We start from the raw sequence: 25,848 nt of genomic DNA on the forward strand, positions 1-25,848 counted from the left end.
CATCTGTATTTCCTAATATATCTCTTATGTGCTTTGAAATCATAAATAATCAGCTGAAAGGCGAAAGGTTCATAATAAGCTGAGAAATTTAATCCTGTAAGGCCGACATACTGCGCTCCACAGCAAAGTGCACAGTAAAAAGTCAAGTAGTCGAGCTGTTTCAATTTTATGTCAAACTGCTTTGCGTACAGTACATTTCAGTTATGTTCTGATAAAGCTGTTCTCTGGTTGTGAGCTGAAAGAGTCAGTGATTTGTCTGTCATGATCAGTTGTGCGTCCCTCCATCAACCCCTCTCACCACATGTATTGCACAGAGGCTGCAAAACAAAAGAGGAAAGATAAGGTGTGAAAAAAACAGGAAAAAGCTCAGAATCATTTGCGCTGGAGATGAGGGGGAGAAAAAGCCAGAGACTTAAAGCTGTACTGTTGCAGGCTTTGTGTCTGCATGCTGGTGTGTGCATGTGTGCATACACATGAGTAATACTGAGAAAAAAAAAAAAAAGGTGATAAAAATCTTGAGGTTTTCAAGAAGATACCTGCGTCTATGAAATGGTTAGTGGAAATGATTAAACAAGAGATTTTACCCAGATATACAATACATAAATAGCATCAAGGGGAAGAATAATTCTGATAAGACTGATAAGGCTCCTAAAATGAAACTGACGAGCTGATTATCCAAGAGAATCAAGTTCATTCATTATTTTCATTCTTAACTTTCATTCATTCTGATTAGACGGTATAGTGTCGTCACAATGTCAAATCGTGGATCTGGGTGTGTGTATGTCAGCACATATTGTATTGAGATAATAAAGGTGAACAGCATGACCACAGTGCATAGATACTCAGTTGTGCTCAGTTGTGCAGTTGTACAGTTTTCATTGTCTATCTTTCAACGGGTGAATTTCAAAATTAAATGAGCGATTATTATTATTGATGTTATTTTTTTGTTTGTAATTATACTGACATAATGGTTTCTTAGTGGTTGCTAAGAGACTATTCTGGTTTAGTTTTATATGCATTGTTTTTGTATTGGTTATTGTGTATGACAGCAAATCTCAGTTGTACACATGATCATGAGGTGCCAGGACACACGTGGGTAACTAACTTGTAGTCAATTGCATATTGGAGAAACAGAAACTATAAAGGAGAGATCATCCATGCAATGGTCAACGTGTGTGATGGTGGTTTGTCTCTAATACAGGAAGCTGAAGAGCATTTCCTCAAAAGATCAAAATTATGCAAAGCATTTTATCAATCTGAAAGTAAAGCTTTCTCCTCACTGACGTTCAGTAAGGCAGATATTCTCTTGAGGTTGTCAGTCACTTAAATGACAATGAATGACCACATATATTTCCAACAAAGTCAGCTTGATGAGCTTCCTTTAACCACCAACGGATTCTGAAATTCTGATATTCTGATATTCTGACATTCAGTCTGTATTATTTCAAAGAAATGTTATTCATCAGTTTCTTTGGAAAGTGTGCCAGCCTACGCACACACTGTGACATATAATGTATTCTTAGCATATTCACACCTTGATGTGAAGTCTCTGGAGAGTATTAGTTATTTAAACCTAACGTTTAAAAAAAATCAAATTTATAAACAAGCCATTTTATTTCTGATTGGCTATTTAGTCGCCTGGTACCCAGACCTCTGGTTTGTTCAGAAGCAAAATGAATTATTAGCCTAAATATATAATTTCTTGAAATAAATAAAAGTAAACTAGAAATATAAAAGTGAGGTCTGAATTAAAATAACTTTATCAATACAACAGTAATAGCATAACAGTTCTTCTGAACTAAAAACATCAAATATGAACCAAAGTTTCTTCATGTGTGGTTGAGGCTTTTTTTTTTTCTGGGCTTCCTTTCTGTCACTCTGGTTATATCGCTGTTGGCAACATTGGTTCGTATAGCTCATTTCTGCTGTGTTGTGAACCTGCCCACTATAGAGAGCACAATGCCAAGCAATTTGGTAAGTTATTACTTGCTTATTTATTTTTCATTTTATAGATAACGCATATATCATCCTTTACTAGGTAGATTTATATTCACATACATATATTATTTTTTATTATTTGAGAATTTTCAATTCACATTTGTATATCACACGCACATAATGTGTTTCAACTGCTTTGGTCCTTCCCTGTACACCTGTCTTGTGAATGTGGTTTTCACCAAATTAGCCAATTACTGATTAATATGAACTTAATTTTGATGCAGCTCACATTCTTATTTTATTATTTTATTACTTTCTTTTTTTTCACATATTTACCTACTTACCTACTACAGCTTGAACCCAGAATAAGAGACCGCAGCACGTTAGACTGTGATGTGGTTTGCAGCTTGACAGTGTGCCAAAACATTAATGTACCATTCATGAAACAATTAACAGCATTTTGTGAAGGATTGAGCAATGATGGAGCATTGTCAACTCCGTGTGGTAGTAGGCTTGTGAATCGTTTACAATGACAAAAGGATGATTATGCAACAAGCTGCAGATGAGAATTAACATTGTGATACACATTTTAGTTCCTCAAGGGTCTTAACTTGCGGCAAAATATTGATCTATACACCGATTGACCTCAACAATAAACATTAAAACCCCTAACCAGTTTTAATGTTGTGGCTGATTGGTGTAGGTATGTTTCCTCTTGGTCATGTGCATCAATTTCTCTTCCCCATCTGTAGGCACAATGCAATTTCGTACATACAGTATGACTCAAGTGGTCAAAAAGTTCTCCATCTAAAAAGGGAAATGAGATTTATTTTGGTACAAAGTCATAACATTTTTAAGACATCACACCATCAAACCATAAAAAGCTCTTATTTAACCTTTGAAATATATTTGATCATAACCCTGTCTGCTTCCAGATAGTTTCTACTCTCCTAATATTACATAGATAGATAGATAGATAGATAGATAGATAGATAGATAGATAGATAGATAGATAGATAGATAGATAGATAGATAGATAGCACCACCATGTGGTTGAAACTGAGTAGACAAGTAAACAGATTTCTTCTTCTTCTTCTTTTTCTGCAGAATGAACTGTTGGAGATAGGTGGCAAGATTACATTCACTGGAAATTCCTCATGGATGAATGACTATATGGGTCTCTATAACGACTCCTATGATGACTACAACTGTTGTGAGGGGGGTGATGTGTGCGACCTGAATGAGGGCACGAATTTTGAGGCGGTGTTCATCCCAGTTCTGTATTCTGTGGCGTTTGTTGTGGGCATCCTGGGAAATGGATTGCTGCTGGGAGTTCTGGCTCAGAGCAGGAAGAAATGGAATGTGACAGACACCTTCATCCTCCACCTGGGTGTGGCCGATGTCCTGCTGCTGGTGACACTGCCCCTCTGGGCTGTGCAGGCTGCTCAAGCTGAAGGCTGGACATTTAATACTCCCGTCTGCAAGATCACTGGAACTGTTTTTACGGTAAGAGGTGTGCAGCAGGAAAGATGCACAGCAGCTACTGACACTAAAGTTCTTGATAGCGTATATACCGTGGTTTATAAACAGAATTCTTATTCACTTCTCTTTGGCTGATTTATTTGCACCCTCAGATCAACTTCTACTGTGGGATCTTTCTGCTGGCCTGCATCAGTCTGGACCGATACCTGTCCATCGTTCATGCTACTCAGATGTACTCCCGCAAGAAGCCTTGGGTCGTTCATGCCAGCTGCTTTGCGGTGTGGTTCTTCTCCACGCTCCTCTCTATCCCTGACTGGATGTTTTTGGAACCCGTGATGGATGACAGACGAGAAAAAACAGAGTGTGTTCGCAACTACTACAAGTATTCCTCTGATGCAGTAGATGATTGGCGACTGGCATCACGTCTGCTCTACCACATAGTGGGCTTCCTGATTCCTTCAGCCGTCCTTATCTTCTGCTACTCCTGCATTCTGCAGCGGCTGCGGTGTGGCACCCAGGGCCTCCAAAAGCAGAAAGCTTTCAGGGTCATCATGGCTGTAGTGGTGGTTTTCTTTCTCTGCTGGACACCATACAACATCACACTCATGGTGGACACATTTCATTCTGACAACAGCAGCAGCACCTGTGGAGTCAGATCATCTCTGGAGAAAGCCAAGATTGTCACCTCCTGCGTGGGTTACCTCCATTGCTGCCTCAATCCCATCCTGTATGCCTTTGTGGGTGTGAAGTTCCGGCGTCAGCTCTTCAACATCCTGAGGTCCCTGGGCTGCAGGCTGAAGATGAGCGTCAAATTCCAATCTGCTGCCAGCAGCAGGAGAAGCTCTATCTGGTCTGAGTCTGCCGACACCTCCAACTCCATTGCTATCTGAGAGAGAGACATGAACACATTGACAAGCAAACTGAGGAACCTTAAGCTTTCGGACTTAAACTGACATGACGACAGAGACATGAACAGCTAAGCATTTCTGTCCATTTTCTGTGTTGTATGACCTGTAACAGGCTATGCATTCTTTAAACTTTCTGTAGTTCATAGTGCTTTAGCAGCTGAACATGAACATGACACAGGACAAAAATAATTTAGTTGCTCTGCGACTCAAGGTCAAATAGTTGTGCTTGTGGGCAGCAGATTTATTTTTGTTGTATAGTAGAAAAAAACCTTTTCTCTGTTGTGAGCACAACATGCATTAGTGCAGTGAGTATCATGATTATAGCTATGTACTATTTTACTGAGAAGAGTATTTTACAAACAAACTTTTACAGCGTATTTCATCTTGGTTTTGTATATGGAAAATTCAAATAAAGAATAAAGTTTTATTTTTTGATCATCTTTATGAGTCCATGAGATTATCATTCAAAGGGGACTTCACACAGGATATCAGCACAGACTTCCAGGGAATCTTGGAAACATATCCAAACTAAAAACAAAACAGCAAGCCAACTAAAACACATTCAACAGTGGATACAGTCTGTTGATCGAGCGTACAATTGTCTTTCTGTTTCCATTTGAAGCCTGTAGACTAGTTTTTGCACAGACGTGTGTAGCTGAATCCACCATAATACCAGGGGCTGTTCTTTAAAGCAATAGTCTTGGATGCAAGGATTTCCTGTGGATATGGGGGCTGTATGCCACCAATGTCAATTAATATTTCTGGAAATCTTGTGAGGAGGACAAGTTTACAATCTGTGACTATGCACAAATTACACAATAGAGTTGTTAGGGCTGATTCTGATATATTTTAGGCGAAATACCCCAACATGTTACCGCTTTGGGCAGAAAACACCACGCAGTGTAGAGACGGCTATAGAACAACGTGATGTACAAAAAACAGTTAAATGAATAAATAACATGAAATTGTGTGATAAAAATAAATAAATATAAATAAATTATTACATAGATTAATTGTTGACCAGTCAAAAAAGCACAGCAATCTAAATGAGGATATGATTGTAGGGATGGGGACGTTCCGGGGACGGAGTAGGATTAAAAATCGGCCAAGGACTTTGGACCTGGACTGGTCCACTAAAAGCCTTCTGGAGACATCATTGCATACAGCCTGTGTCACACTTTACAAGGATCATGTATGACTGATAGATAATTTCTAGAACAGTACACGAAATAGAATAATAAAAATGGTACTTCCTTTTTTCACTCTTCGCTGTTTAAGTTAGTAGCTATAGTAGGTGTGAGTTTGGAATTCATACAGGACAGAACAGCATACAACACCAGACATATTTTAAATTTAGTAATTTTTCTCCCTTCATTAGATCTTTCTTCAGTAAAATTCAGTAGATCTCTGATCACACAGACTGAGCACTACAACATCATCCCGCACAATCAAATCAGACTCAATTCCTGTGTCCTATTGTGTAAAACTGGACTCACCTGCTGCTCTGCTCCTCCTGTGTATTGCCTGCAGAGTTTCTGCTGCTATGCTGTTAGTTTCTGGATTTTGACTTCTTTACACGAAAAGTCAGCCAGCAACAGTCCGCGGCTGGCTCCCTGGTGGACGGAGCCGCCGGAACATGGTGTAGACAGACTTGAGGAAGATGACAGCCAGACTGACCCACAGCGGGCTTTTCACCCTGCTCCACACCCAGTCACCACACAAGACAACGCCCATCTCTCCCATCCTCTCTCCCTCTCTCTCTTTTTTATAGGCCTATTATTTTTCTTGCATAAGAGCTGTCATGTGAAGTTGATGTTGAATTAAAGTCATAAGTCACATTTAATTTAAAGAACCTAAAGCAACAGTTTACATGATCCATTTATAAAATTATTCTTTATTGACCCTGTCATCTGCCCTTGGGCCTAACAGGCAGCCCAGCCCACTTGGCCTCTTCCTGTGCCTCCCACTCCATGCTGGGACTTTCCTGTTTACAGATGCATTTGTTCTACTTGATGAAACCAGGCCAAGTGTAAATTAAAAAAAATAATAATTCACAGTCTAAATGTAGATTCTGCTGCAGGCAAGAAGCCATTCAGTGCCACGGGGCTTATCTCTTGTTTGTATTATGCTTCTTCTGAAATTATGTATTTATTTTACTGAATAGATAGGCACTTTGTTTTAAAAGATATTGTCAACTGTGACAACTTGTGTTTTACTGTAGGTTTTCTAAATCTTTGTTGCTCTAAACAGACATTTGCATAATTGTTTCTATGAAGCTTGGAGCATGGTTATAGAAGTACACTGTTCACAGGTAATGACTGTTGCGTAAACTTTGTTTAGCACATTTCAAGAGCAGACTTCACAAAGTGCGTCACAACAAGAGAAACCCCCCCCAACTCAAGGAGAAGCTACATTGTGCAACATCCCTTTTCTATTCTCTCTCTTCCCCCTGTATATATCGATCATATATCTGGGAATGGTAATGTATACATTTAATGTATATAGAACTTTCTATGAAATAGTCAAGGTGATACACAGAGCACACTTGAACAAGAAAACTGCAAACCCACATGTAGCGGTTTCAGTGGAAATATCTTAGATCTTTCACACAGGATACTGAAAAAAACTGACATAAAGCAGCCGCACGTCCTCAAACACGTGGTTTACACAGAAATGAGATAAGAAATTGATGAGCGAGAGGTGCTGAGAAAAACTTGAGACCTGTGGCTAACGTCTCCATTGAAACCCAACATGCATGATAACTATAAAAACCACTGTGTGCCACCAGTGCTGTCCCTTCTCACTTGTTATTTGCAAGAGAGGCAAATATCCGAGTATAGGTGGTGGTGGTGTAAGAAACATTGTGGCAACAAGCAGTGTATCAACAGGTTTAACAGTCACGAGGTTCAGTCACTTTGGCTGAGGGCCATGTAAGTGGCAGGGTTTTTTACTCTTCCACAGTTCTTTGACTTCAGGCCTGTTCAGACATATCAAGCTTTGTGTGGTGTGTTGTTATCATCCTGAATGTTTTTAATTATTTTTGTGAAGTATATTCCGTGTCCTGTGAACATGTTTGTGCTGATAAAAGGCTTGTGAAAATATTTCTAATTAGCTGCTTGTCTCTGCCTTTGTTCACAGATAGGGTCTAGCGCAAGCAGGAAATGACACTTCAATCTGATGCAATGCTTACCGCTTATAACCTTCAGTGCTATAACTGTGACATGTTGCCTCTGCTACAGTCAAGCTGCATTCTCCATTGTCCACAATAAGGCTTCAGCTTTAGATGAACTTCAACACCACTCAGGTTAGAGAAAGAAGAGGAAGGAAAATAGGCAGACTACAGGAAGTGACACAGTTTCATTTCAAGTGTGAAATTATATTACGTAATTGTGAAAGAAAAACTTTATTTCAGATCACATTTGTAAGTGTTAACATTACCTTGAGCCCAGGACTCAGGCTGGGCCTGGCAGGCTATAACATAGCAGTGTGATGGTAAAATCACAGAGTTGGTACTCGGAACAACATGTGCTGTGATCTTTAAAATAACTACATTCTTTTTTTCTCCAGTCAGACGCCCTCACAAACAAAGCATGCTACAGTTCTTTCTCCCAACAGACAAGTCTTCAGATGAGGGTAGGCAGAGAGCTATGAGCAGGCTGCAGCCCCAGTAGAGAGAGCTTTTCTCCCCTCTCCCTCCTCCTCTGTCTTCCTCTGTCACCTGACTGATGACATCACCACCTGTTTACATTATCCAGTGTCCCACAGACCACACATGTCCATGTTGCAACAGTGAAGTCGAAAAGAAAAGAAGGCCGTGGGATTTGCCGTGGGAAATTCCCTCACGGCATCATGGCCACAAACATAAAATCCACACACTCACTGTGCAATCGTGGAATCCACATGGTCTTTACTGCTGTCAGATAAGCAGGAGACGTTAAATGAAAAGTGGAACAGTTTACGATATGTTATCAGAAGTAATAAGTAATAAAGTTATAAACTGTGTCAGACTTTTAAATACAACCATACAATAAAACTGGCAAAGATAAGAGCTTATATTCCATATTATGTCAACAATTATGGCAATAGTTACATGATGATTGTTTAACACCTGTTCACTGACACAACAGTTTCTTCATGCTGTATATGATGCAACAGTTTGCTTTCAATTATGATAACAACAATGATGATACTCATTAAAACAATAACATTAATGCACAGTAAAAAAATATATATCCAAAATGGAATAACAAAAAAACTCATGATTTAGGGTGACAAGCTTAAGTTGTGCAATAGTGATTACAAAATGAAAGTTAGATGTCACCATGTGACACCATGACGTGGCTCTGAAGCCTTCACATTAAAGTGCAATGTGGGGGAGTTGGGTTTTTTTTTTTATATATAAATATCTGTTTCTCATCATTACACAGAATACAGCCCTCCACCCATTGATCCCATGACATAACTTCATCTTAAGTTCATTGTTCAGACGAATTTTGAGTCACAGGTGATTTTTGTCTATTCACAAGCACTGTGTTGACTGCACCTTCTGATCATCCGCACTCGTCATCTGTTTCAGCTCTTCTGTCTCATGACTCTGCTCAGGCACGACTTCCTTGCCCACACCCAGCTCCCACAGTGAGCTTTTAGATTCATCTGTGGCACATCTCAACATGGCCAGGGTCTGTTTCCTGAAGTTTCTACACAGGCTGAGGTAGAGCAGGGGCCTGAGGCAGGCATGAAAGCAGGCCAGAACAGTTGTGACCATCAGAGCCGTTTTCAGGGAATCTTCAGGATTTCCAGATGAAGCATCGTCAGGCTTCTTTGAGTGGTTCCTGTAGGTGGCCACAATGAGTGTGATGTTGTGTGGCATCCAGCAGAGAAAGAAGACCACCACCAGGGGCAGGATGACCCTGATGGCTCTCTTCTTCTGGAGGCTTTTGGATCTGCCATGCAGCCATTGAAGGACACAGAAGCAGATTATCAGGGTGGCTGCAGGCAACAAGAGACCCAGTATGTGCTGGAGCAGGCGCCAGGGAGTTAATGGCTCAGGGTACTGACACAGTGTTTTCTCTTGGGTTCCACCTTCCTCAGCCTTTAGAAAAATCCAGTCAGGGATGGTGAGGAGGATGGAGATGAGCCAGACTGACAGGCAGCTGAGATGAACTAACACAGGTTTCTTGTGGAAGCACAGCTGCGTAGTGTGGGTGATGGACAGGCAGCAATCTAGACTGATGCAAACCAGCAGATAGATTCCACAGTAGAAGTTGATCTAAGAAATAGAGATGGAAAAGTTAAAACTCTGATCTAGGGCTGTCACATCAGACTTTCAATACACGATTATTGTGGCCAAAAGGATTCATGTTAACGATATTACAGGCAATATCTATTCATATTTCCTATATAAAATAAAATTATAACAATGTTTTCAGTCAAATTCATCTTTAACTTTGTTTATTATGTGTTTTGTCCCTTTTTTGCCAAATGAATTGGACTAAAATATGAGTGCATGCAAGGGGGAGAGAGAGAGAGACTCTGTATTTAAACTACTCAAACGTACAAAAACAACAATTACGCTTAATGGATGCTGAAAAGGCAAACAGATGAACTGATCAATATTTCACGATATCATCATATGTGTATTATTAACATGATCTCTGTATTTCATTTTTCAAATATGACAGCTATATTCAATGCCAGTATATAGTGACTCCTTTACTCTGATCTAGTGTAACACAGAAACCTCTCAGCCATCTTTATCACTAAACTTTCACTCTCACTCCTCTTCCCTTTTCCCAGAAATGCTGAAATGCCTGGAATCCGGATGTCACTAAGGGAGTTCACTTGCTCAATAACAGAATTAATGACAATAAATCTTGTCTGCCAAGAGTCTTTCTGCAGCAAGAAATAATGGCCTTCAGCCAAGCACAAACTTCTCACAGCTTCACTGAAAATATTTCCCTTTCACTTTCACTCCCTGCCTGAGCCACACACCACTTGATACTTACATGGAAAACAGCTCCACTGATCTTGCAGAGAGCATTCCCTGAGTTTGTTCCATAATATTGAGCAGCCTGTGCAGCCCGGATGGCCAGGGTCAGCAGCAGCAGGATGTCTGCGACACCCAGGTGGAGGACAAAGGTGTCTGATATACTCCAAAATCGCCTCTTCCGTGCCAGAGCAGCCAGGAGCAGCACATTCCCCAGCAGACCTACAACCAGCGCCACGGAGTACAGAACCGGGATCAACACTGCCTCACTGCCTTTGGATTCATCATTATACTCATAATCCTCACTGTAATCATAGGTAGTGTTCTGGTTCAGAAATCCACCGAGTTCCACGTCCATGCTCTTCTACTGTGGAGACACAAAGAGAAATCAAAAATGGTGCAGTGCCTCAGAGGCCAGCTGTCAAAAATATCAGCTTATTCACTCCTCTCTCTCTCTCCTTTTACTGTGTATCATCAGCTGAAGCAAAGTCTTTAAAATCCCCTCTGGGAAGCCCGGCTCATGATTTATAATCATGCTCAGCTTCACACATACCTCACATGGGGACGTGATGTCACTGGATGAAGCAACTGTGGAGTGGGTTCAACGGAAAGCACAGTTCCCCTCGGTCATGCACACGCACACACAAAAACTGTAAAGCTATTTTATGCACAGCAGCTGTGAGCTTTTGCTGCTGCTGCTGAAGCAGAAGTGCAGGTCTGTGCCTGGAAACAAAAAGTGCTCTTATGTGCTAAGATAGGAGAGATTTGAGTAGATAAATATGCATTAGGCTGTACCACAAGCAGCAGTTTCCCATCAGAGGCGAAAAGACGAAACAGAAAGGGAAAGACTTCGTTTTATTAGTAGCTCCAACTAAATGTACAGCAAGTTAATGCTTATTATGAAATACAGTATATTTATAACACGACGCTGAGAGCTTCGCAAATATTTTATCTCACTTACCATAAAAAGCTGCGGCTGCAGAGTCAGAGTCTGTGAATCGATTACACTTTGAAAAAAGAAACAAACACAGCAACCTACACGTATCTCCTCACACCGGGGTCAACCTGATCTGCACAGATGAAACGGTGGCTGTTTTTGGAGGGAGGGGAGGGCGCCTGTCAACTCCAGAGGCTTTCTCCGTGCCTGCGCGCAAACTTTAGGAAGCACCGCCAAACTTGTACTGAGGGTTAGACTCTAATGCTTAACTGAGCTGAAGGTGAAAAAAACAAGACAGCGGCGTAGAACAAAAACAAAACAAACAAACAAAAAAAAAAAAAACGCGGAGAACTACGCTCACCGACTGAAGTTTTAGTGGCTCCAACACCGGTGCATTACGCAGACATACCGATACTGGCTGCGTCGTTTAGACTATTTGTATTAAAGTATATGCACATGCACTTCCTTTTCTTCCACATTGACTGTTTGGAGTCTCCAATCGTCAGCTTGCTCGTATGGGGTAACCTTTACTTATTCACAGGAGATACAGAGTCACCCTTGATTGTTTTTCAAAATAAAACCCTTAATCAAATTCACCGCGGCGCCTGCAAGTAGAACTTTTAGAGAAAGAGGCTGAAAAATCTACAAGTGCATTTAGTTTGCAGTAAAAAGCGCAGGTTATGAAAAAACGGCACAGTCTCTACAGCCAAAAATATTAGGGTGGAAAATAGGTGCGTAATTTTGAAGGGTAAATTCCCCAACTTCCGCGTTCCGACTGAGCCTGACTTGATACAACCGCGGAGCGCTGGACACAAAGCAGACGACGCGCCGCACATGGAGCCGCTTTCCACTAGGTGGAACTGTTGTGCTTGTGGAGAAAAAAAAACAAAAAAAACAACAAAAAACAAAAAACAAAAAACAAAAAAACAAAAGAAAAAAAACCCCCAAAACAAAAAAAAAAACAAACACAAACAAACAAAAAATACATACATACATATATATATATATATATATATATATATCTTTCCACTAGGTGGAACTGTTGTGCTTGTGTAAAAAAACAAAAAAACAAAACAAAACAAAACAAAACAAAAAAACAAACAAAAAAACAAACAAACAAACAAAAAAAAATATATATATATCTTTTCACTAGGTGGAACTGTTGTGCTTGTGTTTCCAAAGTGAGCACTAGATCTATTTTACACGGTGCACAGTGACAGCCTGGTCTCAAAAAGGTACAGGTTAGAGTAAAAAAAAACCTATATATATATATATATATATATATATATATATATGCAGGCTGTTTTTTAAGCACAATTTTGATGTACTTGTACTTCAGCATTTCCATTTTAAGCTACTTTACACTTCTTTTTCATCACTTTTCAAAAGAAAAGATTGTAGGCAACTTTTTTTTTTTACACCAAACAATGGCATTTACAAGTTGCTTTTGAGATTAATTTGACTTTTTTGTCTAATTTTAATTTTATTAATTAAAATTTATATAATAAATAATAGGCCTATAAAATACAGCGCATTGATAAAGATTAGTGGTAACACTTTATAAAAAGCAGTGTGTGTTTGGAGCCACGTATCATGTCTAAGATGTCTGTGAGTTGTTAGATGCACAGTTTCCACCAAAGAGAGGTCAAATTTTCCAATAGGCCTATGTTACACACACACACACACACACACACACACACACACGCAAAAATAGACTGGAGATAAGAGAAAAAAAAATGTAACACAAATTTATGTAGAACTTTGTTTTTCCTTTTTTCTCCCATTATGACCTTTGCAGGGATCCACATCTAGGTTCAGAACCATTGGACTAAACTGTTTAACTAGCTGCACCTGGATCAGCTACAACTGTGAAATATTGCATGATAATTATACCTTATGAATTAATATGTCAGTAACGCGGGCTATCATTTACCAATGGAGTATTTTTTTACATTGCAGTATCATAACTTTTACTTAAGTATAGGATCTGAATAAACTTGCTTTGATTAATCTCACATTGAACTCTCACTGAACTCTTATTTGTGCAAATAATATTAACTTCACTTTTGCACTTCTATTGCTGTCACAGTGGCTCAGAAGCAGATGCACTATCCTCTCCAAGACACTCTGTCCCATCATCACAGTTTGATGTAAAACAGACATGACACTTTGTTTTTATTCCAAAATATTTATTACAAAAGTCTTTGTATCTCACAAAGATGTTGGGTTTTAATGATACATACAAAACTCAAAAACAGTCATATTCATTTCCTCTTTTGCAGCACAGAGTAATATTTTGAAACACACAGCTGACAGAGGAGCTGTAAAAATACCAGCAAAAAACTGAAGCTGAACCCCCTCCTGAGAATTTCAAAACATACATTTCAAATTATACAAACATTTTCCCTTTTCTATGAGGTGATGTTTGTTTTTCTGTCTGATGAGTATATGATGAGAAAAACACTCTTGAATGTAAAGGTTTGAGAAATGACTACTGATGCCACAGGCCACATCTTTAGTGCTGAACAAGCATTTCTGTAAGTATGAAGAAATCTAGATGTTACATAGGATTTAACCTTTCATAGCATCAACATTTGGGCTACAGAATTCTGTTTTACTCTGCGACTCAATCTCACTTCACAATTTTATTACAATATTCTGAAAATAAAAAGAAACAACAAAACAAGCTGTTGTAAGCTGCACCATACTGACCACCAGATGGCAAAAGCACCATTGAAAGAAATACATCATAGAAATGGTGAAAAACTTTTTCCTCTAAGAACATTTTAAAAGTCTTAATTAAACTGAACATACATTCTTTTATTCTTTGAATTCAGCTCAGTTTATTTTCTATGTTTCTCCCACACCAAACCCTGTCTCTCTCTCAAAACCGCACACACATCTACCTCTTTCTTCCTGTCTCTCTAACCAGTTTCACACCATGACAGAGTAGGAGGTGTTTTCACTTTCTGCAGAACTGAAGGAGCCTGTGGTTCTTCGAAGCCTCCTCTGCCTCCATCCTTCCATCCCCAGCCAGCCTCTCTGTCTCAGCAGCCCCTTACACATTCTTACCAGCTCCCTCCTGAACTTCACCCCCACAAAGCCATACAACAGAGGGTTCAGGGCACAGTGCGACAGCCCCAGACTTTCAGTGATCAGAGTCCCAATGTCCACCACATGGCCAAACTGGCAACCTCCAGTCACAATGCCCAACCTGTGCAGACTATCTACCAGCTGGAAGCAGTTGTACGGCGCCCAGCAGATGACAAACACAGACACCAGGGAGATGATGAGGCGGAGAGACTTGCGCTTTTGGCGGCGAGTGGCATTGCACAGAGACCTGAAGATGCGAATGTAGCAGTAGAGCATGATCAACAGAGGGAGCCCGAAACCCAGAATCAAACTGACCAGCTGCAGTCCCACCTGCCACTGTGTGGAGTTCTCAGTGAACCACACCTGACACAGGAGTGGCCTGTGGTGTCCCACAGTGTTCACCACCACTACCTGTTTGAAGGTCATGTCAATCCCACTCAGGCCCAGGCAGCCCACCCAGATGAAAGCACATGCAAACTGGGCATGGCAGGTGTTGTTGCGCTTCCAACCAGAGCTGACAGCGTGAACGATGGCCAGGTATCGGTCAAAGCTGATGCAGGCCAGGAAAAGGATGCCACTGTAGCGGTTCAGAGAGAAGAGGGCACCGGAGATTTTACAAGCAGCCAAACCAAACACCCACTGGTGAGCCCACTGCACTGCAAAAAGGGGCAGGGTGAGGGCCAGCAGGATGTCTGAAATGGCCAGGTGGAGGAGGAAGGTGTCGGTCAGAGAGAAGGCACAGGCACCACCGCTCACAGAGTTTCGGTAGCGACGGATCACACACAGCACCAGCACGTTGCCTACAACAGCCAGGAGGAACACCAGAGAGTAAACAGCAGGGGAGTACTTCTGTGCAAACCCGTAGAGGTCTTCCTGTAAGCATGGGGCTGCATGAGTCCTGCTCACTTCAGGGGACGAGGTGTAATTTTCTTCATAGTCAAAGCCCTGCAAGAGAGAGAAACTGTCAGATACATAAAGGACATGGGTTTTCAAAGAAAAGCTGAGCTCACTAACGGGTTTCCATCTGTCTCATCATTTCTTAATTTACTTAAACCTTATTAAGGGCTGTTTTTTTGGACTAACATTTCCATATTAGAACTAATCAAAAAGGAAATCTAAAAAATAATTAATTAATGTGTTAGATACTTAATCAATGAATTAACTATAGTCTAAGAATATCTGGAGGATTATGTTATCTACAATGGTGGTTTATTTACTCGCCTTACAGATAACATCTTACAGAGACTTGTATAGATTACATTGTGTCTCCTGAAGATCAGTCAGTATCATTCAGTATCAGCATTATATTACAGAAACAGTCACTCACCCAGTAATCTTCTGTGGTTGGCATGACTTGATCCATATTTGTAGCAAACAACGAGGCAGCAGATTCCCTGAGAGTCAAGAGAGCACAATCTACTCATAAACACATTTGCAAAAAAACCTTTGTCTCTGTGTATTTTCCACACTACAGAAAGAAGAAGTCATTGTTTCAGGAACTGAATCCTCACACATTTCAGACAGATGCAAACATAGCTGCAGTGGGAATTGATGACTGTCTCAGGAAAATTATGACATATGTTTTAAAACTTGAACTTCAGCCAGCTCCGTCAGACAGACAATGCATGACTGGTGTACTCTTCATGGAAAGATATTCTATTTTCTGGATTGTGCACCTACATGCACATCCAATTTATTTTAACATATAAAATCCTTCATAAAGGGAACGAAGTTTATGGGAATTTACTCCATTATAAGCAGAAGCTGCTTTCACAAAAAGAAGTGAAAGTGCTTGGCTGGCCAGAATTTCGCACTCTCCACTATGTTGTTCTTTATGTTCAGCTTGTTTTGAAAAGTTAAGCATTACATCCAGACTATTGTGGTAACTAGAACTATTTACATGCATATTAAGGTGGACAAGATTCACTTACCCTCTGAGACCTTGTAAGGAAGACAGGATGCAAACTAAGGGGGGCAGAATGCTATAGTCGACTAGATACACTTAAAAATACCACAACAGGAAATCCATGTTGTTAAAAGAATAAATATGAGTTAAAATAATCTGGTGATGCAGAAATCACACCTTTCTGCAGATGCCTGACCAATCGGTCGAGGCAGACGGCCACCCACCCTGAGTCCGGTTCTGTTGGAGGTTTCTTCCTGTTAAAAGGGAGTTTTTCCTCCCCCCCTGTCGCCAAGCACTTGCTCTTTGTGGGAACTGTTGGTTTTTTCTCTGTAACAAAGTAAGGTCTTGACCTTACCCTTTAAAGTCCCTTGAGATAATGTATATTATGATTTGGCGCTATACAAATAAAATTGAATTGATAAGACCTCAGTACAGTGGATCTCCACTGAAACTGATATTCTGCCCACTTTTTTTTTCACACCAAAAGTTTGAAAGGGTTTAGATGACGATTTAAAGGAAGTTAAGATGAAATTATTCTGTTCATAAGATTATGTTAGGTCGATGACAAACAAGACTCAAAAACTGCTTGAGAGATGAAGTGCAGACATGAGTCACGGAGGACCTTTTTTGTTACTTCCATAAACCACAGGGCGATGGGATGGACAATATGAGGGAAGTGTATTTCAGTATTACTATACTATATTCCTTTTTTTCTTTTTTTCTTTTTTAAAAAAAGCAATGTGAGAGGAACTGAATACAATTGTGGTTCCCTCTGTCTCAACCATGAGTCTTCTGGTAAATTGTATAATTGTGCAAAGTTGTTTTACTTCCTTCTGCCATAATCTTGTTTGTATGATGAATAGTGCAATAGAAACATATTACTAAAGTTATGTCTGAATGTAATTTAGTACAGGTGGGGCAGGTGACCATCACTGCTCTTCTAAGAGCCACAATGCCTATAAAAAAAAGATGTGTCTGGTGTCATAATAGCACACTTTGATGCTTCATTTTCATTTTTTAAAACATGGGTCACTCAGTTGCCCAGTTGCAGGCTTAAGTGCCTCTCTGTAGTGAACCATAGCCCAAACTATGGTTGACCATTACAGGATTTTTGAGGCTGATTCTGATAACAATATTTGGAAGTTTGAAAAATGTGATAATGATGTATCAGCAACGTGTCAGTGCTCTCTAGTGGACAAATTATGTAATGGAGACAGTATTTCTAAATTGCCTCACCCCGGTTTGGCATTTCTGTGTTGCAAGTCCTTGTTACTTATCAGCTGATAGATCAACCTGGACTACCCAGTTTTACAACTCAAATATCTCAACCAAATCTGTAAGTTATTCCCGTGGGACATTTCTCTTCTTAGCAGCAACCATAATGACATGTTGTTCTGGTCAAAGGTTGTTTTCAAAAGTTGTTTGGTTTTAGTCAACTCAGGAAAACCTGATTTAAACAAAGATTTAAAAAAGAAAATCTTGTTTTATTTCTTTTCTTTTTTTTTGATTTAGAGCACGCCCAGATTCGAAACCCGAGCACTGTGAGAACATTTGTCAAGCAAATTTGAAAAATGCAAATGAGTGCATTTGAGATGTTAACTGGAAGCTGTTCTTTAAGAGGTATGTGAAATTAGACATGCAGGACATGAGTCACGGCACAGCATAACAACAGCCCACTCTTATCTGCCCTGTCTTGTGTTGGCAGGTGTTCCTGTAATCTGAGTTTGGTTCATAATGGCTGCTGCTCAGATTTCTTTGTGGGATCATGATTTAAGGCCACTCTTCAATAAAACTATGCAAGTCCAAAAAAAAAAAAGAAGTTTCAATAAATGGCAATAAAACGTAGTTAATACACCTTATAAGGAAATAGTTCATGTTTAATATGTTATATGGGTTATCTATTAACAAATACAACTTCCTTTTGCTTGTAAAAAAGTTATTCACAGACAAAGATATCTATGTTATCTTGCATACTGACATACATTTATATTTGAGGTCAATAAATAAACAATAAACAGACATATTTGGGATTCAGGAGGGTAGTGCTGCATAAAAAGTACTGTTAACGTCAACCACTGATAAAGAGCATATGAAAGTCCATTGTGTTTAGTCAGGTTTTACAGCAGAGGTCTCTGAAAAATAACTTCAGTTTTATAATGACTTCATATAAAATCAGGAGAAGTCTTTGAGCATCAAAGTGTGTGTTTTTTGAGCTGTTTAAGGTTTCCAGGACCCCAGACAGAGAGTGAAGATCAAATGTTTAGCATCAGGTTACGTTTATAAATGGTGAAATATTTACAGGTTGTTGGAGTGTACTAGTGACCAGTTAAATTCAATTATATTACATTTCTGACTTATGTACAGCTGAAACAGTGTTATTTTGTGTTGGATATCTGTGCAATTATATCATTTTTATACTGTTTGGATTGAAACAATAAATAAAACAGTGGTATTTCTATTTTACATTGTTCACTTTCAAACTTTTAGGTGTTGTTTTTGTTTTATGTATTATGGATTAAAGACTCCATTTAGATAATTATTGGGTCTACAGCTTATGGATTTCCTTAGATAAACAAATAAAAAAAACACAGGTGCTGTATTCTAAATAGTTTGGAAAAATCTCTTTCGTCTTATATAACCACATCATGCACGTGTTAGATGCTGTTCACCACTGTTTTCTGTCGACCCATGTATACATCTGGACATACCATACAAATATGTATATGGACTGACAAAAAGTAAGTATTGCAGCACAAACCTTTTTTACATTCAACTCAGGACTGTGCTTGATGGTCACGGCTCCCATTCACAGAGCTGGGCCCACAGTGTGTACACACACCGCACCTGCACTAACCTAGTTTATAAATTGCTAAAATACACATAGGCACTATATGCCGACTTTGTTCCTCAATTACAATATATGCTGATAAAAACCGCGTCATGTTAGGTGCACCCTTTTGAAAGACGTGGTACGCCCCAAAACTAAACATTTGAGTTTTGTCTTCACAAGGTGTTTGTACTAGCTCAAATGGTCATTGTTTGCCCTGTCATATCAGCATAGAAACTGGGCCCAGATGTATGACTGATGTCACACTGGGTATAAGAGCTGTGGCCATCCCCTTGCCCTCCTGTTTGTGGATTTAGCCCGTGACCATCAACAACGTCAGAACGCACCAATCTCAGGGAGAAAGATCAGGTGAGATTTTGTGAAGCAATATTTCCTCGAAACTAAGGTTGTCATGGAAGAGTCTTAATGTTTTAATTCCAGTGATTACAGTAAAATATTCTACTAATGTAATGCATCCCTCTCTTGTTTGTGGTGCACCATTAGTGAAAAAAGCTTAAAAACAGTTTTTGGTTGGAAAGAAAACCTTCAGAAGCTTCAGTGGCACAGCACTGGACATGGAGCAGAATATTTTCTTGATCTGCGTGACATTTTAAAATTTCACTCTTCCTCAAAGTCCTTTTCTTCCACTTTCAGTGATGGCGTTCCAGTCAAATGTGATCAACTTGCAGCCTCAGGTCTCAGGAACACAGTACACTGTGTCCCCTGGATCATCAGATTGGAGTTCAAATGTGTGCGACTGCTGTGAAGACTGTGGCATCTGTATGTGATTTTATGCACACAAGCAGAAATTAACCCACACAGTGAAATGAATTCCCATATGACAAAATGTCTTTCACCTCCAGGTCTTTGTGCAACATTTGTCCCATGTATCCTGGGCTGTAAGGTGGCTCAGGACAACGGGGACAGCTGCTGCCTGCCCTTCCTTCCCGGTGCCATGATTGCTCTAAGGACAAGTGTCCGCAGCAGATACAACATTGAAGTAAGTGTGATCATGTTGTCCAACTACTGATTAGAGGAGAAAAACAACAATACAACTGATTTTGTGCTGAAAATAGGATGCATTATATGCAGCCCTTGTATCTCTCTTTAAAATAATATTGTTCACCACAAACAAGATAATGATGATTGCAACCAGTTTACTCTGCCTGTGCTTTTTCCCAGGGCTCAGTGTGTGATGACTGGGTTGTCATGGCCTGCCTGCCTCTGTGTGGACTGTGTCAGATGGCACGGGAGCAAAAGATGAGAGGATAAAAAGAAGGGACATTGCATCTAATTATCAAAATGCAAGGGGAATGCACATGAGGATATTTACATTTCTTGGTCTGGACATTATTTCTGTATTTGAAATTGAAATTTGCTATAATGGCATAACCATAATTAAGCAAGCTATTGTCAAAAAAGGACAGCAGACCAAGGTTTACAATGTAAGAATAATAGCCAGATAATCAGACTGAACTGCCCTTTTGTTTCACTTTATTATTCTATACTACATAAACTCTACATTTTATATTATACCTATATCATACATATTTAAACAAATCAGAGATGTGGGCAGACATTCACCGAATCGCAGAGATGGAAGAAAAGGACAACAGAGAAATAATTCAGTATTTCAACAGGCCTAAACTTTTACACTCACACATCGTCTCTCAGTAAAAGTTAAACAGCGACTCGCTGTGACGGAACTGTCTTTATGCAACAATCTTTCGAAGACATGAAGAAGGAAACGCTGAGATTTACAGAAACAATGACTTTCCCCATACAGTAAATTAGCACGTTTATATGGCTGAACACACATTATTTATTTTGGAATGTAATGTACCTAAATATTGCTTTTCTTGTATACTATATTATTTGGTAATGTATTCATCAAATAATCTATAAAACAAATATTTTATGAATGTTTAATTAACTGATACATTCAAACAACAGTGTTTCAATAAAACCTTGTGGAATTATCCTGTGTTGTAGGATTTTTTTTGTTTTTTTGTTTTTTTTACATGTGATTCACTGGAACTGAATATGGAAGGAAAAACATGGGCAGCAACCATCTTCCTCTTTCTAATTTAGTGTTTATTTAAGATGACCACAATACAACGACGCTTTCTGATAAGGCACGGTCAGGTGAGCAACATTCCTTTGAACAGGTAAGGCTGTCATGGCAAACCATTAAGTTTATAAAAAAATTTAGTAACATATTTGGCAATTACTTTTCTGATGAGACAAGTGTGAAATTATTATGTGAATGATTATACTGCATGAGGACGGCTTCTCTCATGATATTACATTTTTTTCTTGTTGTGTTTTTTGAGCAAAAGTCAGTTTTAGGCTAAAATACCTTCTTTAAAGGGGTAAAAACTAAAATGTAGGCGAAATAACGGGGGAATGTTTATCATAGGGTACAAAGGTACAAGAGTTACTCAAAAGTCTCCCTGTCTGTGTTAATGACACATTACTCATGAAGACTGACACAAAATGTTGCTATATCTGAGTTGCCCGTTCCTGTAGAAGTAAACTCCAAACTATTTGCTGTTTAGCCAACAATGTCAATCCTTTCAAGGCATGTTTTTAACAGTATTATGTGTAAAATTTGATAGAGTGAAACGATTGTCAGGAGGAGGAGGAGTAAGGTCAATGGAAGTGCAGAACTAAAAGGGATATGTAAACATAAATGAAGAACTGAATTATCCTTGTGACTTTGGGGTCTAAATTTCTTGGGAAATACCTCACACAATAGGTGTAATCCTCAGGTGAGGATTACAGAATGCTTAGACCTGCTTAGACTATTATAGGAGCCTGCTGAAATGTGTCTTCTATTATGTATATCATATACTGTATATATTATATTACATTCTGTATGTGTGCACAAATACACTCATATATGTATGGGGTCCAACAGTTTGAGACCACAAATCATGAAAATATGCACATATATGTGTGTGTGTGTGTGTGTGTGTACTTGTACTTGCTACATAGTAAGGACCAAAAAAAGTATTTTACGAACAGAGTGAGGACATTTTGGGAAAGTGAGGACATTTTGGCCGGTCCTCACTTTTTGAGACACCTTAAAATCACATTTTGAGGGTTAAGACTTGGTTTTAGAGTTACGGTTAGAATTAGGTTTAGGTTAAGGTTAGGGTTAGGCACTCAGTTAGGGTTAGGGTTAGGGTAAGGTGCTAGGGAATGCATTATGTCAAAGAGTGTTCTCACAAAGATAGAAGTAGAAGTATGTGTGTGTGTGTGTGTGTGTGTGTGTGTGCCAGAGTGAAAAGGGATATGAAAACATCATAAAAGAGGAACGGAGTCATCCTTGTGACTTCAACCCCTCACGCATTAGGCGTAACCTTGAGGACTGTTTCTTAAAACATGACTGTATTTAATGAAAACTTTTACTTCTCTCAAATAGAAAATGTAGCTGCTATATGTAAAGGTAAACAAGACATGTACAGTGTGAATGGAAGGAACTGTGGTAGCATTAGAGTTTTTCTGCTTAGAGTGTGAGAATTTTCATGTAAAGGCACAGTAGCTGATGAGAATGTGACCCTTAGAACAATTTGAAAATGTGTCTTTCAATTTGCTTGTACAACATGACATGTGATATATGTTATTTCCTGCTCTCTGTTTTCAGATTCCTGTACCATGTTCAACTAATGAACAACCCTGACACCTTTTCAACATATTCAAACAAACCAAGCCAACAAAGACGCAGATGAAAGTTATTTAAAGGACTGTTTCTCTGGACCACAACGAGACAAGATGACTGGTCAAATTCATCAGCTGTTGTCAGTTACATTTGCTCTTGGTGCTGTTCAACTCATCAGCGGTTACAGCTTTAAGAACTGCATTGCAGACCCATATTCAAATGGAACCATTTTCAAGTGCATCAGTCGAAAGGAAGAGAACTTGGCTGCTATTGTAAATGATGTGCCTACATCTGTCATCAATCTCAGCATCTCCGTTACTTATGTGACGCACATCCGCAACTACAGCTTTGTTCATCTACCAAACCTTCAATACCTCAGAATAGATCATAACAACTTGAGTACCATCGATCCATCTGCCTTCGAAAACTTGCATCAACTTCAGTCTCTAAATCTGTCTTTTAACTACATATCAGAACTGCACTCTTCTCTGTTTAAGGACCTTCACAACCTCACCTTTCTCTCGCTGACAAACAATAAATTAAAGCAGCTCCCTGAGGGCATTTTCTCTACCACTCTCAATCTAAACACTTTAATCATGAGGCAAAACCATCTGACAAATTTCTCAGGGATTGCTGAGTCAGTGTCACATCTAATGAATCTGAAGGTACTAGACCTTTGCTTTAACAGTTTGACCTCTCTCAACCACTCAAATGTGTCGCTACCTGAATCCCTCACTACTTTATATATATGTAGAAATAATCTGTCTACATTAGGATGTAAAAATTCATTTCTCAGGTTCATCAACTTACTAGATTTGTCATACAATTCTAGGCTCCCTGCGATGGCTTTTCAAGATGTGGATTTGAGACATATAAACTATCTGCGTTTGCGTTCAACAGATGTCAGGGTAGTGGAGTTTTTAAACATCAGCAATATCAATGCTGGTCATGTTGATTTTTCTGGTACAGGTCTAAAAAATGATAACCTGCTCATGGAGCTATGCAGATTGTTAAAGAGAAAGGTTAAATGGATTAAAAACCTGCACCTGAGTGATAACGGGATTGAGAATCTAACAAACTACGCCCTGTATGATTGTCCTAAAATCACAGGGCATCTGGATCTATCCCGAAACAAACTGAAAACCACAAGTTGTCTAAACTTTCTCAAGGAACAGACGCACATTAAAAGCTTCAATGCAGAGCATAACCATCTCACCTCCCTCCAATCCTGTAAAACACAAAATAATTTCAAAAATCTGGAAGAGGCGAGCTATCGTTACAATCGCATCCTCTCAGTGAATGCTTTTGCTTTCCAACATATGCCAAATATCCAAAGGCTACAACTGAACATAAACACAATCGCTTTTCTACATCGTAAAGCTCTTAAAGGGCTAAAAAGGCTTGTGACACTCCGTTTGGACAATAACCTCTTAACTGATTTGTTCAATGAGACTTTTGAAGATAATTTCAAACTACAAGTCCTTAATTTACGCAACAATCGTATTTCTGTAATTTTCAATGGGACCTTCCTCAGGCTTAAGAATCTGAGTATATTGGACCTTGGAGGTAATAAGATCACTTATTTTCAGCCATCAGGCCTTGATGGACTAAAAAATCTGTCCAAACTATACCTAGATGGAAACAACCTCAAACAGATTGACACTTCCATCTATCATGCATTTCAAGATACACTCACAGTGCTAGATTTACAAAGTAATCAGATTCATTTCCTTACTGACAATAATCTCTCACCATTTATGAATCTCAGCAAACTCAGTGATCTGAAATTAGATGGGCAGCGGCCTTATGGCTTTACCGTTTTACCCCACAATTTCTTTCGTGGCCTCTACTCACTGAAATCTCTGTATCTAACCAACAATAACATCTATCATCTTGCTCCTGATGTATTTGATGATTTGACAAGCTTGCGTTTCCTCACACTGGATAGGTGTTGTGTTGGGGTGGCACACCTAGAACCAGGAGTCTTTAAAAATCTAAGAAATTTAAAGAAATTGACTATAGAAAGCATGGGCATTCAGAACTTCTCAAAGGATGTTTTTGGGAATCTTACACAGTTACAATCACTGCAGCTCAACCGCAATGTAATGCAGAGCATTCATGTTGATGCACTTCAAAGTCTACCTAAACTCCTCTACCTTGACATACGTAACATTCCTCTAAGCTGCACCTGCCAGAACAGCTTACTGCAAAACTGGACAAAAAATAACCCAGATGTCCAGGTAGTATATCTCTACAATCTGATGTGCCAACATGATGCAAAATTCAAATTCTACAACTTTGATACCAAGGTTTGTTACATAGATCTAGGAGAGTACCTGTTCTTTAGCACAGCAGTTGTGATCTTCCTGTTCACAGTCACTCCTTTACTTTATGTCAAACTCTATTGGACAATGAAGTACAGCTACTATGTGTTCCGTTCCTGGTTTAGTAATCAGTGGCGCAGACTCAGAGAGGAGGAGGAAAACTGCAAATATGATGCATTTATTTCCTATAATTCCTCTGATGAACAATGGGTCATGAACCATTTGCTGCCCAACCTGGAGGAAAATGGATCATCTTTTAAACTTTGCCTACATCACAGGGACTTTGAACTGGGACGTGATATTGTGGACAACATTGTCTCTGCTGTATACAGCAGCCGTAAAACTATTTGTGTGGTGAGCAGGAATTTCCTACAAAGTGAGTGGTGTTCTCTGGAAATCCAGCTTGCCAGCTACCGACTCTTTGATGAGCACCGAGACGTTCTGCTCCTTGTGTTTCTGGAACCAATCTCTGAGAGGCAGCTGTCATCCTATCACCGCATGAGGAAAGTCATGTTAAAAAAGACTTATCTGCAGTGGCCTGACCCAGACTGCACCGACCCAGTGCAGGCCCAAGAGCTGTTTTGGAATCAGCTACGTAGGGCAATGAGAACGGGGAGCAAACTCGAAACAGAAGAAAATGCTGAAATAGAAGGTTGTGTTACTGCTGAAATGAACCATTCAAGTCTCTGCTGTGGGGAGAGGGTCATTCAATATTTGTGAAAGAACAGTGTTGTGCATTGTAAGACTAACAATAACATCATTTATTCAAGCATGAATCATGAG

At 39.4% G+C, this 25,848-nt stretch overlaps 5 protein-coding genes and 1 long non-coding RNA gene across 9 annotated transcripts; 3 read left to right on the forward strand and 3 right to left on the reverse strand.

Annotated features, from left to right (window-relative positions):
* The first annotated feature begins 1,870 nt into the window (after positions 1–1,870).
* Positions 1,871–4,768, forward strand: cxcr3.1 (chemokine (C-X-C motif) receptor 3, tandem duplicate 1). Its single transcript, XM_071470821.1, has 3 exons — positions 1,871–1,974; positions 3,046–3,444; positions 3,573–4,768. Exons 1-3 carry the CDS (start codon positions 1,960–1,962, stop codon positions 4,308–4,310), a joined length of 1,152 nt encoding a protein of 383 aa, XP_071326922.1. The 5' UTR covers positions 1,871–1,959; the 3' UTR covers positions 4,311–4,768.
* On the reverse strand, positions 3,569–6,741 carry LOC139613872 (uncharacterized). Its single transcript, XR_011686837.1, has 2 exons — positions 5,825–6,741; positions 3,569–4,306 (listed from the first exon to the last, which is right to left on the reverse strand). It is a non-coding gene; the product is annotated as an uncharacterized lncRNA (long non-coding RNA).
* A 971-nt stretch (positions 6,742–7,712) lies between these two features.
* Positions 7,713–11,986, reverse strand: LOC139613864 (C-X-C chemokine receptor type 3-like). 3 transcript variants are annotated; one of them, XM_071470824.1, is made up of 3 exons: positions 11,276–11,986; positions 10,334–10,678; positions 7,713–9,597 (listed from the first exon to the last, which is right to left on the reverse strand). In XM_071470824.1, the coding sequence occupies exons 1-3, from the start codon at positions 11,276–11,278 to the stop codon at positions 8,848–8,850; spliced, it is 1,098 nt and encodes a 365-aa protein (XP_071326925.1). In that variant the 5' UTR covers positions 11,279–11,986; the 3' UTR covers positions 7,713–8,847. The 3 variants fall into 3 exon arrangements, with proteins under 3 accessions (XP_071326925.1, XP_071326926.1, XP_071326927.1); XM_071470825.1 differs by having other exon boundaries at positions 10,334–10,681; positions 11,276–11,985; XM_071470826.1 differs by lacking the exon at positions 11,276–11,986 and adding an exon at positions 10,868–11,263 and having other exon boundaries at positions 10,334–10,681.
* A 1,433-nt stretch (positions 11,987–13,419) lies between these two features.
* Positions 13,420–16,393, reverse strand: cxcr3.2 (chemokine (C-X-C motif) receptor 3, tandem duplicate 2). Of its 2 annotated transcripts, XM_071470823.1 has the most exons (3): positions 16,276–16,393; positions 15,672–15,738; positions 13,460–15,289 (listed from the first exon to the last, which is right to left on the reverse strand). In XM_071470823.1, the coding sequence occupies exons 2-3, from the start codon at positions 15,705–15,707 to the stop codon at positions 14,186–14,188; spliced, it is 1,140 nt and encodes a 379-aa protein (XP_071326924.1). In that variant the 5' UTR covers positions 15,708–15,738; positions 16,276–16,393; the 3' UTR covers positions 13,460–14,185. The 2 variants fall into 2 exon arrangements, with proteins under 2 accessions (XP_071326923.1, XP_071326924.1); XM_071470822.1 differs by lacking the exon at positions 16,276–16,393 and having other exon boundaries at positions 13,420–15,289; positions 15,672–15,855.
* A 2,684-nt stretch (positions 16,394–19,077) lies between these two features.
* cnfn (cornifelin) lies at positions 19,078–21,057 on the forward strand. The gene is made up of 4 exons (XM_071470843.1): positions 19,078–19,446; positions 19,732–19,857; positions 19,941–20,077; positions 20,260–21,057. The coding sequence occupies exons 2-4, from the start codon at positions 19,734–19,736 to the stop codon at positions 20,347–20,349; spliced, it is 351 nt and encodes a 116-aa protein (XP_071326944.1). The 5' UTR covers positions 19,078–19,446; positions 19,732–19,733; the 3' UTR covers positions 20,350–21,057.
* A 52-nt stretch (positions 21,058–21,109) lies between these two features.
* tlr21 (toll-like receptor 21) lies at positions 21,110–25,841 on the forward strand. Its single transcript, XM_071470811.1, has 2 exons — positions 21,110–21,245; positions 22,727–25,841. The coding sequence occupies exon 2, from the start codon at positions 22,855–22,857 to the stop codon at positions 25,783–25,785; it is 2,931 nt and encodes a 976-aa protein (XP_071326912.1). The 5' UTR covers positions 21,110–21,245; positions 22,727–22,854; the 3' UTR covers positions 25,786–25,841.
* The last annotated feature ends 7 nt before the right edge of the window (positions 25,842–25,848 follow it).

Source organism: Trachinotus anak, unplaced genomic scaffold (genome assembly GCF_046630095.1).
Source record: "Trachinotus anak isolate AG129_WGS33_773 ecotype Australia unplaced genomic scaffold, CSIRO_AGI_Tana_v1 ptg000032l, whole genome shotgun sequence".
In the NCBI taxonomy this organism is placed as follows: domain Eukaryota; kingdom Metazoa; phylum Chordata; class Actinopteri; order Carangiformes; family Carangidae; genus Trachinotus; species Trachinotus anak.

Excerpts from the sequence above, each read along its gene's own strand:
- cxcr3.1 (XM_071470821.1), top strand. Across the intron at positions 3,445-3,572 it reads TCACTGGAACTGTTTTTACG|ATCAACTTCTACTGTGGGAT; the intron begins GTAAGAGGTGTG and ends TTGCACCCTCAG.
- LOC139613864 (XM_071470824.1), bottom strand. Across the intron at positions 9,598-10,333 it reads TCAGTGGAGCTGTTTTCCAT|ATCAACTTCTACTGTGGAAT; the intron begins GTAAGTATCAAG and ends TCTATTTCTTAG.
- cxcr3.2 (XM_071470822.1), bottom strand. The coding sequence starts at position 15,707 with ATGGATCAAGTCATGCCAACCACAGAAGATTACTGG. Across the intron at positions 15,290-15,671 it reads CAACCACAGAAGATTACTGG|GGCTTTGACTATGAAGAAAA; the intron begins GTGAGTGACTGT and ends TCTCTCTTGCAG.
- cnfn (XM_071470843.1), top strand. The coding sequence starts at position 19,734 with ATGGCGTTCCAGTCAAATGTGATCAACTTGCAGCCTCAGGTCTCAGGA. Across the intron at positions 19,858-19,940 it reads CTGTGAAGACTGTGGCATCT|GTCTTTGTGCAACATTTGTC; the intron begins GTATGTGATTTT and ends TTTCACCTCCAG. Across the intron at positions 20,078-20,259 it reads GCAGCAGATACAACATTGAA|GGCTCAGTGTGTGATGACTG; the intron begins GTAAGTGTGATC and ends GCTTTTTCCCAG.
- tlr21 (XM_071470811.1), top strand. The coding sequence starts at position 22,855 with ATGACTGGTCAAATTCATCAGCTGTTGTCAGTTACATTTGCTCTTGGT.